Source organism: Panonychus citri, unplaced genomic scaffold, assembly GCF_014898815.1.
Source record: "Panonychus citri isolate SS breed McGregor unplaced genomic scaffold, ASM1489881v1 Contig00141, whole genome shotgun sequence".
In the NCBI taxonomy this organism is placed as follows: Eukaryota; Metazoa; Arthropoda; class Arachnida; order Trombidiformes; family Tetranychidae; genus Panonychus; species Panonychus citri.
Window position 1 is genome coordinate 1,741,688 of NW_026515546.1, and position 18,919 is coordinate 1,760,606.

The window sequence follows — 18,919 nt, forward strand, 5'->3', positions numbered from 1 at the left end:
GGATTCTAAATGTAATCATAAGGAGAAACGTTGTTTGTTACCAATAGATGGCAACAAGAGGAATACAGTAGTGATTTCACTTAAAGCAAATTCAGCACCTTTTGCATAACCAAAAAGGCTAATTATAAAAAAAATCAAAAATTAAAGGTCTTAAACAATAATTAATTAATTATGATAAGAAGAGACATACATAACACTGATGAAGTTGGTTTAATCACCACCATGTAAGGTTGTTGTTGAGAATTGATGGTGGAAGAGGTAAAGCCAGAGGAAGATTAGCTTGAGTTAGAGATGAAGGATTTGGTTGAGTTAAACATTGATGAAGGAGAGATGAAGAGTTTTGCTGAGTCGATTGTGGTGGAGAGATTGTTTCAAAAGATCTTTCACCACCAATGTATTGATCTGTTGGTTGTTCATTCAGTGACAGTAGGGGCAAAGCCACTGCCTCTGCCACAAATCGTCTTTGTCCCTTCCCCCTTTTACCTTTCCTTCTTCTTTCTTTCTCGTAGCTATCCCATTCCCTTCCAACTTTCTTAATAATGATCATTTTCCTCTCTCTCTCCGGTTGCTGAAGGTTATGGTGGAAGAACAGTCGGTTGCGTCAATGTAGTTGGATGGGTCGGGTGTAATAAAGGTCAATGTCACAACCTTTACTTCGCATCCATCAAAAATTGGACAAGAATGAAAGATCCGAGAACAGCCATCACCGGTATCCAGATTGAGGATTTTGCTGATGGAGTTCCTTTGACCAATGTTCAATCGAGATTGAAGGAGATTCTGGCTCATAAAAGAGTAATCGTTCATGGTGGAAATGATCTGGAACATCTAGGAATAGATCAAGAATTTATTTTTCATTATGGAGTGAAGGTTGTCGATACTGCAACGATGTTCAATCAATCGTTGGATAAACAACCAATGCTCTTGGTAAATTGGTAAAATTCTTCTCCATAAAGTTTTGGAATCGTGATAATCCCAAATCATTAATTCAAGGCCACTCTTCAGAAAGAGACGTGCAACCATCAGTAATATGAGAAGGCAACGAAATTACTGCTAACACACGGAAAATTAGCCACAAAAGCAGAAATCGAAGAATTCAATTTGTGTGACAAAAATTGGAAAAACTGGCAAAAGGAAATTGAACCATCTTCAGTTATTCGTCATCGCCGTATTTCTGAGCTCGAAAATCTTGATTTACATGCACTAACTTCTGATGAAAAAGCTTTTCATCAACTATTTGTTTTTCCAGTTGAACCTATTGATGAAAGATCATATACCCCAGTTTCGACATGAGATTGGTCTGATTTATAATCAACGATATTAAATCTATCTTATTCATAATATATACTTTGGTATTATTGGTGTTGGGAAATAAAAAAAATACACAAAACAAATGGAAAAAGTACTTAGACAATTAGTTATTATTTTCAAAAGTCACAAAAAAATTAATTAACGCAAACCAAATCATCTCAATCAATTTAAAACTTATAGTTATAATCATTAAATCTTCTTTAATATTTTCTATGTACTTCTTGGTAATCGCACATGGAACAACCTAACTGCAACCTTCGATATGGAATTGGAACTCAGTTAGCGGAACTTAGCTTTCCCTCTTTCTCCTTCCAAAATTTAATCACCTTCCCCTCTCTATCTCTTGTCTTGGTAACTTCGACCAGATGGATAAACAAGTTTATCCACCTGGTACCATCATCGTCATCAACCAAATTTTTCCCTCTCTCTCTCCCTTCTTGCTCGCTCCCTCGTCTTTATCTTCATCCTTTATTTTGGAAAAAAGAAAGGCCAGTTGGCAATAATAGTTTGTTTTGTGAAGTTTTAAAATACCTAATTTGTGTTAAATAAAGAGCTTTTATTAAATTGACTATTAAATTTGTTAGTTAATGGTATTTAAAGATACACACTCTCTCTCTCCTTCCTTATTTTAATTATTCTTTTATAATTAAACATTAGTTGTAAGAAATTTTTTCTTTATAAAAGAATAAAGAAGATCGAAAGATCTTCATTTTCTCATTTACTTTTGATCAGTTTATGTGGAGGATAAAATTTAAAAAAAACAACAACATTAAAAAATATTATATCAATTAATATCATATAATGTATTGTATATTAAAAAACAAAAACAACAACAATTCAACAACACAAAATAACAACAATAAAAATCAACAAAAGCAATATATACAGGGCAATTCAGCTAATTTGTTGGTTTTCTTTTCACGATTTCTCAAAAACTAGTTGACCGATAGGGTCCATATTTCGTCTATGGAAGTTTGGCCAATATTCGTTTGTCTTATTTCAAGGTCAAGGTTATAAAGGTCATTCGTTAAAGAACGCACTTGAAGGTCATTTGAAGAACGCTTTGAAAACTAAAATTTTTAAGCTTGGTCATGAAGTCAAAAAATAATAATATCACAAAGCAACGTTGGTATTGTGCGAAAACAAAATCGATTACTAGATAACTTTACAGAAAGCAAATTGCATCAGACCCTGTAAGTAAAGGAATGATAAAACGTCACAGGTAGGCTTAAAAAAATGTCTAGTTGCAAAAAGTTCTTCAAATGACCTCTAAGTGCGTTCGTTAACGAATAACTTTCATGACCTTGACCTTGAAATATGCTAATTGGGTATCACCCAAACTTCCATAGACGAAATATGGACCCTATCGGTCTAGTAGTTTTTTAGAAATAGTGAAAAGAAAACCAACAAAGTAGCTGAATTGCCCTGTATATACAGGGTTATTCAGCTATTTTCGCCGATATTTTTTGCGATTTTCTCAGCAACTAAGAGTCAAAGAGACTCGAGACTTGAGTGATATGAGTTTGAGCGATACTCAATTGTCAAATACAAAGATCAAGGTCATTCAGGACACGTGTAAAATAACGCGTTTCAAGGTCATTTGAAGGCACTACCATAAAGAAGCATGTGTGAAAACACCAATATCAAATGTCTTTAGGGTCAACTGTTATGATAAGTTTTGGTAATCAAAGAATCTCAGTACCTTTTTAATTAAACTGCAATATCTTCTGATTGACAGTTACAACTAACTTCAAAATCCTAACTCAAGATAAATAAGTGTTGCAAATCATAAATATGAAAATTATTGACTATGTGTTTTTTTGTTACCATGATGATGATCATGAGTATCAGGGTCATCAGTGATTTGTCACGATAGTCTTTTGATTAATTTATTGTTAGAACATTCTAGAATCAATTCTTAAGGTGAAGTAAGAAACTTCCGTTACATTTGGTGACCCAGGCAGGATCTGTGGATCCGTGATTAGTTATCGACTTGCTACCTTTACCAATATCTTTATTAGACTCGAATTAACTAGAAAACTTTGTTAGAAAAGGAAGAAAAGTTTGTTAAGTTTACTATAATTTTTGACTGAAAATTTTGGTAAATTTTTGGTTTTTTGTATAACTTTTTAGACCCAACTTTTTATACATGGTTCAATAGAACTAATTGCAATAATTAATAATCTATTGTCAATGTTGATAGGGTACTTGGTTCAGGTTATTTTACAATTGGAAGCAATTTTCAAGGGGCAATAAGAAAGTTTAATAAAAGTCAAACCATTCAACATATCGACTTGAAACCTTTACTAATCTTTTCATTTGATTTTACTATGAATTAATTCAACATATTCTTTTGTTATTCGTATTCAATCTATTCACAGGTTGTGATCATCGTGAAAGATTTTCGGAACGCTTACTGCTCCGAAGTCTGCCAGCAGAGTTGAGAATTGCAATTCAAGTTGCTGATGATACAGCTGACTTGCATGATGGGACAGCAACTAACTTGGATAATGTAATACAACCCACAACATCGTGCTTCGAAAATTCTGCAGCTCGATTACAAACTACAGTTGAGAGATGTGACGGAAGAGGTGACATGGAAGAACAAGCAGATATTGCTCCTGATTTTGTTGTCAACAACGCAGATGCTGCTGGCATGGCGAAATATGGACGTGATAACACGGAGTCAATTTTGATTGACAAAGATACTTCTTCTTCTGAAATCGATATGCTTACACAAAATGAGAATGATGTTGATTGTCATCCTGACAAGCAAATTGACTCTGATGCCAATCAAAAAAATCAAGACCCTGGAAATACACATTCATCTAGAACTGAAGATGAACCAAGAAATGATGATAGTGAGAATTCCGAACAAGGAAATAATCATAGACAAGACCATTCGGGATCACAAGGACGAAAAAGAAAAGCTTCTTGGAAATTTTAAACTGAACAAGATGTGCAATTTTTAATTCAATTCAGTTTGCCAAAACTCTCTTCTTCCCTAAGTAAATTTATGTGTTCAAATAAATAAAGATTAGTTTCCAAGACTCTTCTTTCAATTGCTATATGTCTCATACAGGGAAATCGTTGTATCACTTAATATAATATGAGTTTAATGGTATGCAATATAATGTAAGAGAACATGCTTCAGCCAGAATATCACAGAAATCATTCCAATAAAAAATTATCATTAGAGAATTAAACAAAATTATAAATTGTAAATGATATGTTTTGAAATTTTTCATTTTACTTTTCATATCTTGAGGATTGCTTCGTTAGCCATCTATATAATAGATGTTACCACTCTGCACCACGTGGAGGTGAAGCATTGCAGAGCAGGCCGGGCCCGGCTGCCGAGGGATCTTCAACCTACAGCCTCTGGACTGGGGTGAAGAATAAAGCTAATCTTTACTCTTCACTCCAGTCCAGGAAGATAGCTGTAGGTTATAGATCCCTCTACCTCCAGCCAAGGCCCGGCCCAGTTTTAACCGTAGAAAATAATTCTACGGTTTTGAACCTACCGGACGTTTTGGCTGAAGGGGGAGGGAGGTATCTGAAAAAAAAAGATTAGATATAGACTCCTCCTTTAATCTCTTATCCGCTGCATATTCTAACGATTCTAATGATTTACCTTTTTTGTTAATATGACATTTTTTGTACCAATCTTGGACCGCAGAATCGGAAAGTTTCTTGTACCTCTCCATTGTTTGTAGACCAGTTAATCTGGATGCGGGTGCATCCGTCGTAATCAATTAGATATCGAATTTGTCCATTTGGTTTTCTGTAGTAACTTTCTGTATGGAATTCGCAAGTTAACATTAAACTTCTTTTGATCGATAAGGTTACGATAGAACCTTTTTAGCTTTATTTCTATTACAATCCTCACGGCGAGCTTGATTAGTAGCATCATCACTATTATTTATATCGGCATTATCACCAGTGGCGTCATTCTGATCATTGACATTACTACCAGAACCATCATTATTCTTTCCATTATCATTATCATTATCATTATCATTATCATTATCATTATCATTATCATTATCATTATCATTATCATTATCATTATCATTATCATTATCATTATCATTATCATTATCATTATCATTATCATTATCATTATCATTATCATTATCATTATCATTATCATTATCATTATCATTATCATTATCATTATCATTATCATATATCATTATCATTATCATTATCATTATCATTATCATTATCATTATCATTATCATTCGTTTTTTAGTTTTTCTCTTTTTGCTTGATACTCTATATTTTGATGGAAAACCTTCTTGGGAAGCTTTTCGTTTTCGTCCTTGTGATCCCGAATGGTCTTGTCTATGATTATTTCCTTGTTCGGAATTCTCACTATCATCATTTCTTGGTTCATCTTCAGTTCTAGATGAATGTGTATTTCCAGGGTCTTGATTTTTTTGATTGGCATCAGAGTCAATTTGCTTGTCAGGATGACAATCAACATCATTCTCATTTTGTGTAAGCATATCGATTTCAGAAGAAGAAGTATCTTTGTCAATCAAAATTGACCCGTGTTATCACGTCCATATTTCGCCATGCCAGCAGCATCTGCGTTGTTGACAACAAAATCAGGAGCAATATCTGCTTGTTCTTCCATGTCACCTCTTCCGTCACATCTCTCAACTGTAGTTTGTAATCGAGCTGCAGAATTTTCGAAGCACGATGTTGTGGGTTGTATTACATTATCCAAGTTAGTTGCTGTCCCATCATGCAAGTCAGCTGTATCATCAGCAACTTGAATTGCAATTCTCAACTCTGCTGGCAGACTTCGGAGCAGTAAGCGTTCCGAAAATCTTTCACGATGATCACAACCTGTGAATAGATTGAATACGAATAACAAAAGAATATGTTGAATTAATTCATAGTAAAATCAAATGAAAAGATTAGTAAAGGTTTCAAGTCGATATGATGAATGGTTTGACTTGTATTAAATATTCTTATTGCCCCTTGAAAATTGCTTCCAATGGTAAAATAACCTGAACCAAGTACCCTATCAAGATTCTGACAACAGTTTATTAATCATTGCAATTAGTTCTATTGATACATGTATAAAAAGTTGGGTCTAAAAAGTTATACAAAAAACCAAAAATTTACCAAAATTTTCAGTCAAAAATTATAGTAAACTTAACAAATTTCTTCCTTTTCTAACAAAGTTTTCTAGTTAATTCGAGTCTAATAAAGATATTGGTAAAGGTAGAGTCGATAACTAATCACGGATCCACAGATCCTGCTGGTCACCAAATGTAACGGAAGTTTCTTACTTCACCTTAAGAATTGATTCTAGAATTCTAACAATAAATTAATCAAAAGACTATCGTGACAAATCACTGATGACCCTGATACTCATGATCATCATCATGGTAACAAAAAACACATAGTCAATAATTTTCATATTTATGATTTGCAACACTTATTTATCTTGAGTTAGGATTTTAGTTAGTTGTAACTGTCAATCAGAAGATATTGCAGTTTAATTAAAAAGGTACTGAGATTCTTTGATTACCAAAACTTATCATAACAGTTGACCCTAAAGACATTTGATATTGGTGTTTTCACACATGCTTCTTTATGGTAGTGCCTTCAAATGACCTTGAAACGCGTTATTTTACACGTGACCTGAATGACCTTGATCTTTGTATTTGACAATTGAGTATCGCTCAAACTCATATCACTCAAGTCTCGAGTCTCTTTGACTCTTAGTTGCTGAGAAAATCGCAAAAAATATCGGCGAAAATAGCTGAATAACCCTGTAGATCAATAGATTGGAAATTTTAAACTGAACAAGATGTGCAATTTTTAATTCAATTCAGTTTGCCAAAACTCTCTTCTTCCCTAAGTAAATTTATACTTACTAGTACTAAGTAAAAAGATTGTACTTTCTGCGCCGCGTGTCTCGAAGGTGATCATCTAATTGCTGCCTGTCCCTGTTTAAAAAAAGAGAAACCTGAGCAACCAAGGGTTAACCTTATAATCTCAAACTCAAAACGACACGATTATTGACAAAAAGATAGAGTCGATCATCCTATCTTCTGGAAAAATACTGGCAATATAGATTTCAAGGTGCTTGATAAATTAACTCCCATTGGTCCTGAACATAAAGAAAACGTTGGCCATAGATACCGAAGGTCTCTCTTCAGATGGGAAAGCTCACCTGGTAGTTCTTGCAGCTTATTTCACTAGCGCTTCGCTTGGGGCTCAAGTTGCAAGAACTACCAGGTGAGCTTTCCCAGACTTTCCCTGAAGAGAGACCATCGGTATCCATGTAAACCCAATTAGAATCAGAAAAATGTAATAATTAAGGTTATTTAGTTAGTTAACTTTACTCATTGAGTAGAGGTCACAAAAGATAAGTTAATGTATTATTTTAATCAAGAATTTAATTCATTAAATGAGTGAATCAATTTAATTAGTTTTATGATCCTTTGTCCGAGGAATTGATAAATTAATAGTCCAACAATTGGTGGCCTTTGTGTGAGGGTTTTGTTTATCTGTTATCTCAAAAACTAGTTGACCGATAGGGTCCATATTTCGTCTATGGAAGTTTGGCCAATATTCGTTTGTCTTATTTCAAGGTCAAGGTTATAAAGGTCATTCGTTAAAGAACGCACTTGAAGGTCATTTGAAGAACGCTTTGAAAACTAAAATTTTTAAGCTTGGTCATGAAGTCAAAAAATAATAATATCACAAAGCAACGTTGGTATTGTGCTAAAACAAAATCGATTACTTCTGATAACTTTTACAGAAAGCAAATTGCATCAGACCCTGTAAGTAAAGGAATGATAAAACGTCACAGGTAGGCTTAAAAAAATGTCTAGTTGCAAAAAGTTCTTCAAATGACCTCTAAGTGCGTTCGTTAACGAATAACTTTCATGACCTTGACCTTGAAATATGCTAATTGGGTATCACCCAAACTTCCATAGACGAAATATGGACCCTATCGGTCTAGTAGTTTTTTAGAAATAGTGAAAAGAAAACCAACAAAGTAGCTGAATTGCCCTGTATATATGTCAGATCATGAAGCTTGCGAGGCGACTCAACTCCCATAGTTTGAGGGCAACACCATATCTTGTAGGGATACCAGCGACATAGTATCTTAGATGAACACGGCCACAGACGATTTTGTTGTTTCCATCGGTTCCCCAAGAGATGATAAAACTTTGATTAGGGTTGATTTTGCTTTGACTTAACGTGTGCCAATTTAATTGAGACAAGTTTTTTGACTGAATCATTGCGACTCTGCTCCTGTCTTATATACCTCTTGAATCTGTGAAAAGTTTCACTTAGCTCTCTCTGGTGTTGACCACCAGTAATTATAATTTTACCTGAAGGATAGAGTCAAACCCGCTTTTTCTTGTAATACCAGTAAGCAGCGGGAAAGATTTCAGGCTCCCACATTATCTCTTTGAATTTAGTTAATTCATCAAAATTTCTAATAAATATTTGACCAGAAGCGACCATGTTGATAACACATAAACAGTCAATTGAACCAGAAGCGAAGATTAGACGTTTCCCTTTCTTACTTTAACACTTCAGCATTGAACTTTTTACCAGTTTTACATTCTTTAATATTGATGATGAAAGTTCTATTTACTTTCCAGAGAGAGAGACCACATTCACAATTTTAAATAAAGGGTTCATTTTATATTTTAATAGATTCGTAATCTAACCAATAGTCAATACAAATAAAAACCAGTTGAAATAAGAGAGCGGAAAAAATTACAATTATCTCCATCATCTCACTCATGGCTGTTTCCGCTTTTTATCTAACCGTCGTATTCAAATTATCGTGGCTCCCTTCAAGACTACAACGCATGAGTGAGAACACGATCTCATCAACAGATGATCAAGAAGGAGATGATGGTGAAATGACTGCAGCTATAGATGGCGTGATCACTAATTTAAATCGTTTCATCAATTTATTGTTGACCTGAAATGATTTGAGATCTTGTGTTTGTTCACAAATTCGAGGATATTGTGATTCTCTTACTCCACTACTTCCATACGCAAATTCATCGAATTCAGTTCTAGTCACCTCTTCCACTGGTGGAATTTCCCGTCCGATTCTGAGTCTGAGTAGAAGTAATTTTTCATGAAGTTTTTCTTGTTTTCTTCAACTAGTCATTTTTTTTCGTTTTTTATTAGAAATGCAACGATTGTTGGAGAGACTGTCGAATGCCCTGGCCGATTTCCTGACGATCGGTCTCGATGACAATATCGAGACATTGATGGAGAGGTTGTTTGGATTCATCATCAGACTTAAATGAGAGATATCAACAATATTTTTTAGTTTTATTTTCTTTGTTAGGATGAAAGCGTTTTATATATCAATTGGAAATAGTTTTACATTGTGGCTCCAAATGTTGAGAAGAGTCTGTCAACTTCCAGTCAATATTCAATGATATGCTGTTACTTAAAAGAGATTTGGAAGCTGCTGCTGTTTTAACAATGGAGAGGTAGAACTACACAAATGAGGACACTTTTTCCCGTTTTCTCTTTCTTTTTCTTTTTCGCTTCCTTTTCTTTGTCCCTTTCCTTCTTATACACAGTATGAGAGAACTCTTTTACTTTTTCTCTTATTTTTTCTCTTTCTTTTCAAGGGAAACCCCAAGGTCAACAACTTGTTACTTCAAACTTGTCTCTCTTTCTTTTCTCTTTCTTTTTACTCTACTGTACTGAGGCCTCTTATAAAGCATTGACTTTTTGAGGGAATAATTAATTTTATTAGAAAATTGAATTGTGCATTTATTATTAGGGTTACAATTAAGTGCAATACAGGGCTATTCAGCTATTTTCACAGATGTTTTTGACGATTTTCTCAGCGAGGTCATTCAGGTCACGTGTAAAATAACGCGTTTCAAGATCATTTGAAGGCATTACCATAAAAAAGTATGTGTGAAAACACCAATATCAAATTTTCAGGCTCTTATGTCTTTAGAGTCAACTGTTATGATAAGTTTTGTTAATTAAAGAATCTCAGTACCTTTTTAATTAAACTGCAATATCTTCAGATTGACAGTTACAACTTCAAAATCTTAACCCAAGATGAATAAGTGTTGCAAATCATAGAATAACCATCAAATGACCTTGAAACACGTTATTTTACACGTGACCTGAATGACCTTGATCTTTGTATTTGACAATTGAGTATCGCTCAAACTCATATCACTCAAGTCGCGAGTCTCTCTGACTCTTAGTTGCTGAGAAAATCGCAAAAAATATCGGCGAAAATAGCTGAATAACCCTGTAGATCAATAGATTGGAAATTTTAAACTGAACAAGATGTGCAATTTTTAATTCAATTATTCGGTTAGCCAAAACTCTCTTCTTCCCTAAGTAAATTTATGTGTTCAAATAAATAAAGATTAGTTTCCAAGACTCTTCTTTCAATTGCTATATGTCTCATACAGGGAAATCGTTGTATCACTCTAGCTAGCCTTGTATAGAACAAGGTCGATGTCCTTCCTATATGGAATCTTACCCTAACGGCTTGTATCCATTGTCCCAGCGTATTATAACTTTCACTATGTACCGTTAAACATATTCCCAATCGATACATTGAATTGAGATTTAGATTTCTGAGGTTCCTTTGAGTCGATTGAATTCTATCAATGATGTCGATTGCTTGGGCCACTGTTCTCGGTGCAACGAAATCTTCTAATACAACACTAACTACCAATGTGATTAAATTGTCTCTTTGACGGTTCATGAATAGTCTTACTGCAGAGGTTGGTGGTGTCCTTATCCTTCTCCTACTAATACTCAGTGATGAAAAGTTAAATGATGCGATCGAACTTGCTGGTGATGTACTCACAGGTTATTCATCTGGATCATTTATGACATCATCATCGAGTCACTCGATTCAACTACAAAAACAGGTTCGTATTAATTGAGTTCAACATCAATTGGTTCATCTGGAACAAGTGCATCAATTGTAACCAATGCAGGTGAAGGATCATAAGGTGGTGGTGTATAACTTGGTGCTGATTCTTGGTATGGTGGAGGTGGTGATGGAAATGGTGTAGGTGATGCAGGGAACGGGATCTCAGTAAATTGTTGAAGTTCTGATGGTCCTGGAGTTGGATTGTCTAATTCCTGAGGTTGTGATTGCTGTGGTTGGTGACTTGTATTATCTTCCGGAATGACAAAGTTTTCAAAGACAGTTGCAAATGATTGTGTGATAGATTCACGGTTCAATAATTTTCGATCGGCAGGTGTATCCGAGATGAGCGATAAGATCGCCTGAACCAATACTGTCAATTGTACTTGTGTTAAAGAAATTTCGTTCATGGTGATGGACTTGAGGAACTTAGATAAATTTAAGATTTACAGTTGAAGTAACGTAAACTAATAACTTGATTCCTAACCTGTTCAATTCAGAAACTGACCTGCTACATTTGACGTAATTCAGTGAAATCTTCAACATGAAGGTCGGTCCATCAAGAAGATCATCTCGAAATCCAGGAACGAACAAAGAGTAAATACACATCTGATTTGTCCATGTTCCGTCATTGCTTTGCTTTCTTTCCAATACATAATGTTGTGTTATTGGCTTTGAACATTTTGTATAATTAAAAATAATTTCTGACTTGTCCATCGTGTTCACAAAACTAAACTATGGTTTTTTATGATGTGAAGTCGGCTTTTATACTTTTTACTTCTGTCCATATTTGTTCAAAGCTTCTTCAAACTTTTCTGAGAAGTCTTTACTCTTCAGTATAGCAATCATATAAGACTTTAAAAGTTGTCCACGTATGTAATGATAACCCATAGGATCATCCAAAGCGATAAGAAGCTGTTTAAATTTCTCCAATGAACACTTAGCACTGACGTTTGGTGCATCAAAAACATCACCAGTTCCATGTGGTAGCATCCATGACCTGATAAAGATTCGGTAAACAAATGAATCACCTTTCTTTTTCTTAATTTGAAGAAAGTGATTTACTTCATCACGTGAGTTAGCTGGATAGTTTAACAAATTACTTCATTGTTATCCATACTGAATACAAAATGAAACTATGCTTTAATTATGAATTTACTGTTTTTTATACCTCTTCATTATTTAGCTTTAGCTTAAGGTTTCATTTTTAAGGTTAAGCCTTTGCATAATTTTCACGGTTGGCTGATCACAATTTCGGTAAATTTTGGTTATGCATGAATAAATTTAGGCGCGGGGGGTTAGAGGGGGAGGGACTGGAAGAAACCGAAAGTAGTATTTCCCCTTCCTGTGCCAGAAGCGGATGGTTTGCCCCTACTAATGACGTTGGTTCGAATTGAACAGATGAAAGATCAGTCATCTCATAGTCGTCAAAAAGAGAATCAATGATGACTAGCAAGCTATCAGCTTTTTCATTCTCTCTTTTCTTTCTTTCTTTTTCCTCTTGTTCTTTTCTCTCTCATTTTTTCTCATTTCTCATTTCGTTCTTTCTTCTCATTCATATGACTAATATTAGCAAGAGTAACTCTCTCCACATGAGCTGGGAAAACTTCACATTCTAACATATCGTCACTATACTTATAATCACTTTTAGCACAAACTTTACTCGCCAATATTTTTTCACCGGCAATATCATTATATGTTATATAAAGCCGTTTATTCAGTGGAAAAACAATAAAAAATAAAATGAACGTTTATTTATCATTAACTATTATCAAAACACTTGATGATATTGCGTATAAAATTCAATTACTTGGAAGAATTACTGCAGGAGAAAAATGGGCTGGACTTTGAATTAGGCCGGCACGTTTAGAGACCTGAACCATTTGTTTCAAATCAACAACCAAACTGATAAAGTAACATTGCAACAATGTTGACTTTACCTTCCGAATTAGCCCTTACGGTCAAAGCGCCAAATTTGATTCTACTGGCTAAACCGGAAGGGGATCAGAGTGTAATGAAAATTATTGACTATGTGTTTTTTGTTACCATGATGATGACCATGAGTATCAGGGTCATCAGTGATTTTTCACAATAGTCTTTGGATTATTTTATTGTTAGAACCTTCAAGAATCTTCTGAAGGTGATCATGATCAGAGTATCATGATCACCATCGTTATATTGTAATACATTGTATTGTTTCGATCAGTCCCCATTCCCTTTTTCCTTGATCAACATTAAACTTTAAAGTTTATATTATATTAAATTGTGATAATTAATAATTAGTTACGATTGTTTAATTCTTATGGTGAAGCTAGAAACTTCCGTTACATTTGGCGACCCAGGCAGGATCTATGGATCCGTGATTAGTTATTTGTGTTCTAATTGTTCAAATTCGAATTAAATTTTGTCTTGAATTATTTGTGATTTATTTTCTGATAAAAATAGGTAAGTTTCTGATATCATATTCAAATGTATTATTTGATGTAATTGATTATATGGAATACCCCCAAAGAGCTTAAAGAGCAAGGTGGGGTAGGAAATTAACTCAAAGGAATTAAAAATTATTCAGAAGAGAGCAATTAAAATATTCAGGATTGACAGTAAATTATAAAAAGAAAAGATCAATTAAAGAAGAGTCAATCATGCAAAATTATCTCTTGTCTGAGCCAAATTTAAATATATATTGATTGAGTGGTGATAATAAACAAGACATTTTCGATCGGCTCGAAAATTTTGAATGTGAAACTACTGCTGTTGGATGGGATGATGACCTTCGATTGAAGAAATTTCCGTTATTTGTCACTGGCACTATTAAACTTTGGTACATTTCTTATGTAAAAAATAAAACTGTTGTTTATAATGTTATGAAAGAAATGCTACTAAGAGATATGGTTAATCCAAATTACGTCCAAATTGTTGGACGAAGTGAGCCAAGTCAAGTTGTTCATTTTCGAACTGATGAAGAAGGTATTATATTCGAATTATTATCGATTTTGATCTTCATGTGTCTTAGAACTTCCTTATTTTAATTGTGTCTGACTTTTTGGTTCTAATTTCAGCACCAGGAGGACCACCGCTTCATATTAAAGCGATTCCAATGAGCTCATCTTCAGTTAGAGTTACATGGAAACCACCAAAGAAAGAGTTAACCTTTGGGCCGATTATGGGCTATTATGTTGGTTATAAGGTGAAAGAGACTCGAGATGATACAACAGGTTCATACACTTATAAAACACTGGAGGCCAAAGATCGTTCCGTTAACATGGAAGCTCAAATCAATGGACTTACTCGAGCAACTAAATATTCAATTACCGTCCAAGCTTTTAACTCAAAAGGCTCTGGCCCAGCATCAGAAGAGATTCTAGTTCAAACCTTAGAAAAAGGTTCGAAAGATAATTTGTTAACCATTAATTATTAGATTCTAATTTATTTATAATCCGTCATTATTGCAGATCCACCTTCAATTCCGAATCTAAAATTATCCACTAAAACTGCAAACTCGATAACAATCACATGGAGTTCTGAGACTAAGGCTCATTCTGATAATCCAACTGGTTATATTGTCTACATGAAACGTTCAAGTTCAGATAAATGGGATTCATTTGAGATTCCAGGAAGTTCAATTCTCATACAACTGAAGCCTTAAGCTGTGGAACCTCGTATCAATTTTATATCGTGGCCTTTGATGAGATCTGTAAAAGTGACCCAAGTAACATTATCTATGTGAAAACCGAAGGGCTGGGTCAGTATTTTTATACTGAATAGAAATCTAATCGCTAAATATCTAAATTCTGGTTTATTAAATCTTCATTTTCTTTTGTAGCCCCCGTTGCGCCCGATAAACATTCCCTGTTATCGATAAACGCTTCTACTGCAGTTATACACTCAGATTCGTGGCACGATGGAGGATGTCCGATCGATAGAATGGAGATAATGTTCAAAGAAGAAAAGAAAAAGGAATGGTTCTCTCATCCACCCGTAATCTTTCCTCCGTCCAAAGATGAGAAAGATATTATTCTCTCTGACCTTCGACCTGGAACTTCGTATGAGCTTAAAATAACAGCGACAAATGAAGCAGGTCCAACAACGGTGACCCACATCTTCAGAACTAACAGTTTGGCTCGAGGTATGAGATGGAAAAATTGACTAATATTTTAATTTCTATTCGTTTGATTGATGAAAACAATTAACTTTTTTTTCTCACTCGGAATTACTCCAACCTCTATTCTCATAACTCAATCAATTAGCATGTGCAATTAAACCAAACGGAACCTTTATATGCGACGGTCAAACGGACTCCCCGACAGCCACGTACTGATGTTCATGTTTATAATTATCCAAGTAAATTGAGCTAACAATTAACTTAACTTGATATCAACAAAATACTAATTAAAATTTAATCACTTAACAGTAACTCAAACAACATCAGATTCTGGTTGTGCTTCTGAAGCATCTTGGCCAAACATGTCGCTACCTGGACAATTACCTTGTGCCCAGGGGACAATCAATTCAAATACATTATTGAGATTTCATGAAGCAACGGACGAGAAAAAATTAACCGGTAAAACAATTAATCTAATCACAATTACAATCATCTAATTGTTCAATTTTAATCTCTTCCAATCAATAGCAATTCCAATCAGTGCTGCTAATTATGCAACTTATGTTGAACGGCAACCAATGTTAATTTGTCAACAACAACAACAACAACAATCAGCTCAACGTTTCAATGGGAATTATAATCGAGGAACAATTTCTTAATTATTTAAAGGAAATAATTAAATTGGTCTTAATTGCATTCCAATTAATCAGGATCTCAATACATTGGATATACACACAAATAGTGATAATTTTATAACCAAAGAAAAATAAACTTGATGCCAAAACGTAATTGTAAAATTAATTGTCAAAAAACGTTCAATTTGATTGTTGATTAGATTGTTGATAATTTTCAATCTAATTTAACATCTATCAATTGATAAACTCTGACAATTTAATTTCTGCCAAACTAAATTATAAACTAATTAATTTTAATTGTTTAGAAAGACTCAATTTGTAGCTTTTATATAAATATTATATTAACATTATAATAATATCAACTTAATTGTAAATTTACTAATGATTTCAAACTTTAATTATAACAATTAACTAATTCAATTCACATTCTGTAAAACATTCAATGTCCAATCTTTTATAATGGAATGACCCTTGACCAAATTCATGATTAAATTGGCTTGATTAACATTAGGGAGGTTAATCAATCATATCAATTCAATTAAAAAAAAGCACGAATCAAAATTTATCAACCCATATGTCAAGTTAAATCAATAGATTCTAAATGTAATCATAAGGAGAAGCGTTGATTGTTACCAATAGATGGCAGCAAGAGGAATGATAATTTTTCCCAATCAAGTTTGGTATCAACATTAAACTAAAGTTTAACTGATCAGTTGAACTAAGTAAGTTGACTGATTAACATTAACAAAATCTAAATTGTGATATAAGTTAATTGTTGCTCTTTCTAATGCACCAATTAATAAATGATCACGATGAAGGCTCAACATAATCAAACAATTAGCAATTAACAGTTAACATGAGTATTGTTTTTTTCGTGTGTTTTTGTTTGTCTGTTTTTGTGCATAAAAAAAGTGAACATTTTAAATCTGAATTTTGACAATTAATCAACTTTTCATTAGATTAATGACAATTAACTAAATTATAAAGCTAAATCATGAATCTGTTGATTACCAGTTGGATATTAATACTACAAAGTTACTTTTATTCAGCAATTAAATTGTCCTTAAATGATCAACATCAACACCAACCTCAGCTAATTGAGTTAAATTATTACAATTCATCAGTACCATTAGTGAATTTATTGGTTGATAATCAACAAACTGAATCAACCAAACAGCTAACAATTAACGATGGATTAAGACTTAAACGTTCATATAAGTTGGTTGGATCAACAATTGAATCAATTAAACGATTACAACAAATCTCAGTCTCAAGTAAGTAATTAAAAGTTTAATTTAATTAATACAAAACCGATGAGAACTGAATAATTTGTTCATTCCTCTGATTTAAATTGTTGGAAAATGATTTTCTAATTAGTTAATTCACTACAAATCTTGATCCATTGATGGCGAATCATATTATCTTGTTAATCCAATTGAAATACTAAGATTGATTTAAGAAAGTGTAAAATCCTTTGTTAGAATGGACAAATTGATCAACAATTAAAACCTTGAAGTAAATTAATTAGTGTTAATTTTACTTGACAATCAGTTGCTTATTGAAGGTTAAATGATAACATAGGTGAGACTTTGATAAGTTGTACCGGAAAAGGAAGTAGAAATGATGAGAAAAATGATTTAAGGAAATATTATCATTTAGAAGATGAAAAGTTTTGATAAGATTATTTTTTGCTCCTTATCATCGTCATCATCATCATCATCATCTAATTATTATCATCATATGGTTTGATTACTTTACCATTCCCTCTCTCGACTCTTTATATGATAACAATGATTATCTTTTAATAGCCCGAAGGCAATTAAGTTGATTCACTTTTCTTTTACTAGATTGTATTTACCTTAAGACAATCAGTCTTTATATTAAATTGATTTACTGATTGAAATTAATACAAATTATTTTTGATTTGAGTTTCAACTTGATTCATTTTAAAGTTCATTTCATGAGTCTATCTCAGGTTTCATCATGTACTCTCATGTCTTTCATAACTGAAATATGATCTGAATGATATCAACACCTTTAACTGTCTGGTGATAAATATTAGATTTACATGAGATATTGAATATGATAACTTTATCTTTTCAGTTGAACTTTTGAAAATGTTTCAGTTTTATTCTTGATTCATTTTCATGATAACTTTTCTCCTTCCTTTTATCATGAAATTGAATATTCATCTTGTGTATCTTTCTGAATTTCTGTGAAGAAAATATTTCAATGGATTTGAAAATTATATTATCTAAAGATTTTGATGGTTATGAATTTTTTTTTCGAGAAAGAAAAAAGTTCATTTCTTTCAGGATGGAAATTCATTAAGACAAAAATCAGTCCTAGTAACATTTCCAGATATGCAAACGTATATTCTGATTGATTCTGAATATATTAATTATCAAAGACTATGAACGAATTTAACTTGAATTTCATGATAGATTCATGGTAGATATTATATTCTCTTGCCTTCAACTAATAGCTATTCCTTGTTATTAGTATTATATGTATTTTTTTTAGCATAACAAATCAAACGATAAATCAAAAATAAATAACATGAAGCTGATAATGATTATATCCAGAACTGAACTGAATCCTTTTTTGGTAGGAAGTAAAATTGAACCGGAAATGTAATGAATAATATTTCTTGGAGTCAAAGTGAAAAAGAAACACATTAAGCTTAATGATTCTTATTCTGGGATATAAATTTTTACCATCATCATGATGATATTAATTCAACCTCTGAATCTCTCTCTCTCTTCTCTCTCTTCTCTCTCTGATCTAATCAGAACTTTATTGTGAGTAACTTGACATGGGACAAGTTTAGATTTGATTACATTTGAGGAAAGTAAAGAGATTGAATAAATTCATGTCTCTGAATAGCCTGAGGGGGTCAAAGAGAGAGAGAGTGAAAGTAGAACTTACAAATGAACATAATCGACACCATCA

General features: G+C 33.2%; 2 protein-coding genes across 2 annotated transcripts in view; both read left to right on the forward strand.

Annotated features, from left to right (window-relative positions):
* Positions 1-14,053: 14,053 nt before the first annotated feature.
* On the forward strand, positions 14,054-15,369 carry LOC128395124 (cell adhesion molecule DSCAM-like). Its single transcript, XM_053355526.1, has 4 exons — positions 14,054-14,197; positions 14,290-14,613; positions 14,683-14,972; positions 15,054-15,369. The coding sequence occupies exons 1-3, from the start codon at positions 14,095-14,097 to the stop codon at positions 14,874-14,876; spliced, it is 621 nt and encodes a 206-aa protein (XP_053211501.1). The 5' UTR covers positions 14,054-14,094; the 3' UTR covers positions 14,877-14,972; positions 15,054-15,369.
* Positions 15,370-16,577: 1,208 nt separating this feature from the next.
* The window catches only part of LOC128395412 (cell adhesion molecule DSCAML1-like), a 69,324-nt gene continuing 66,982 nt past the window's right edge, over positions 16,578-18,919 (forward strand). The window contains exon 1 of the mRNA XM_053355838.1: positions 16,578-17,241. Coding sequence (XP_053211813.1) covers positions 16,962-17,241 — 280 coding nt within the window. The 5' untranslated portion in view covers positions 16,578-16,961. The remainder of the gene's footprint in view (positions 17,242-18,919) is intronic.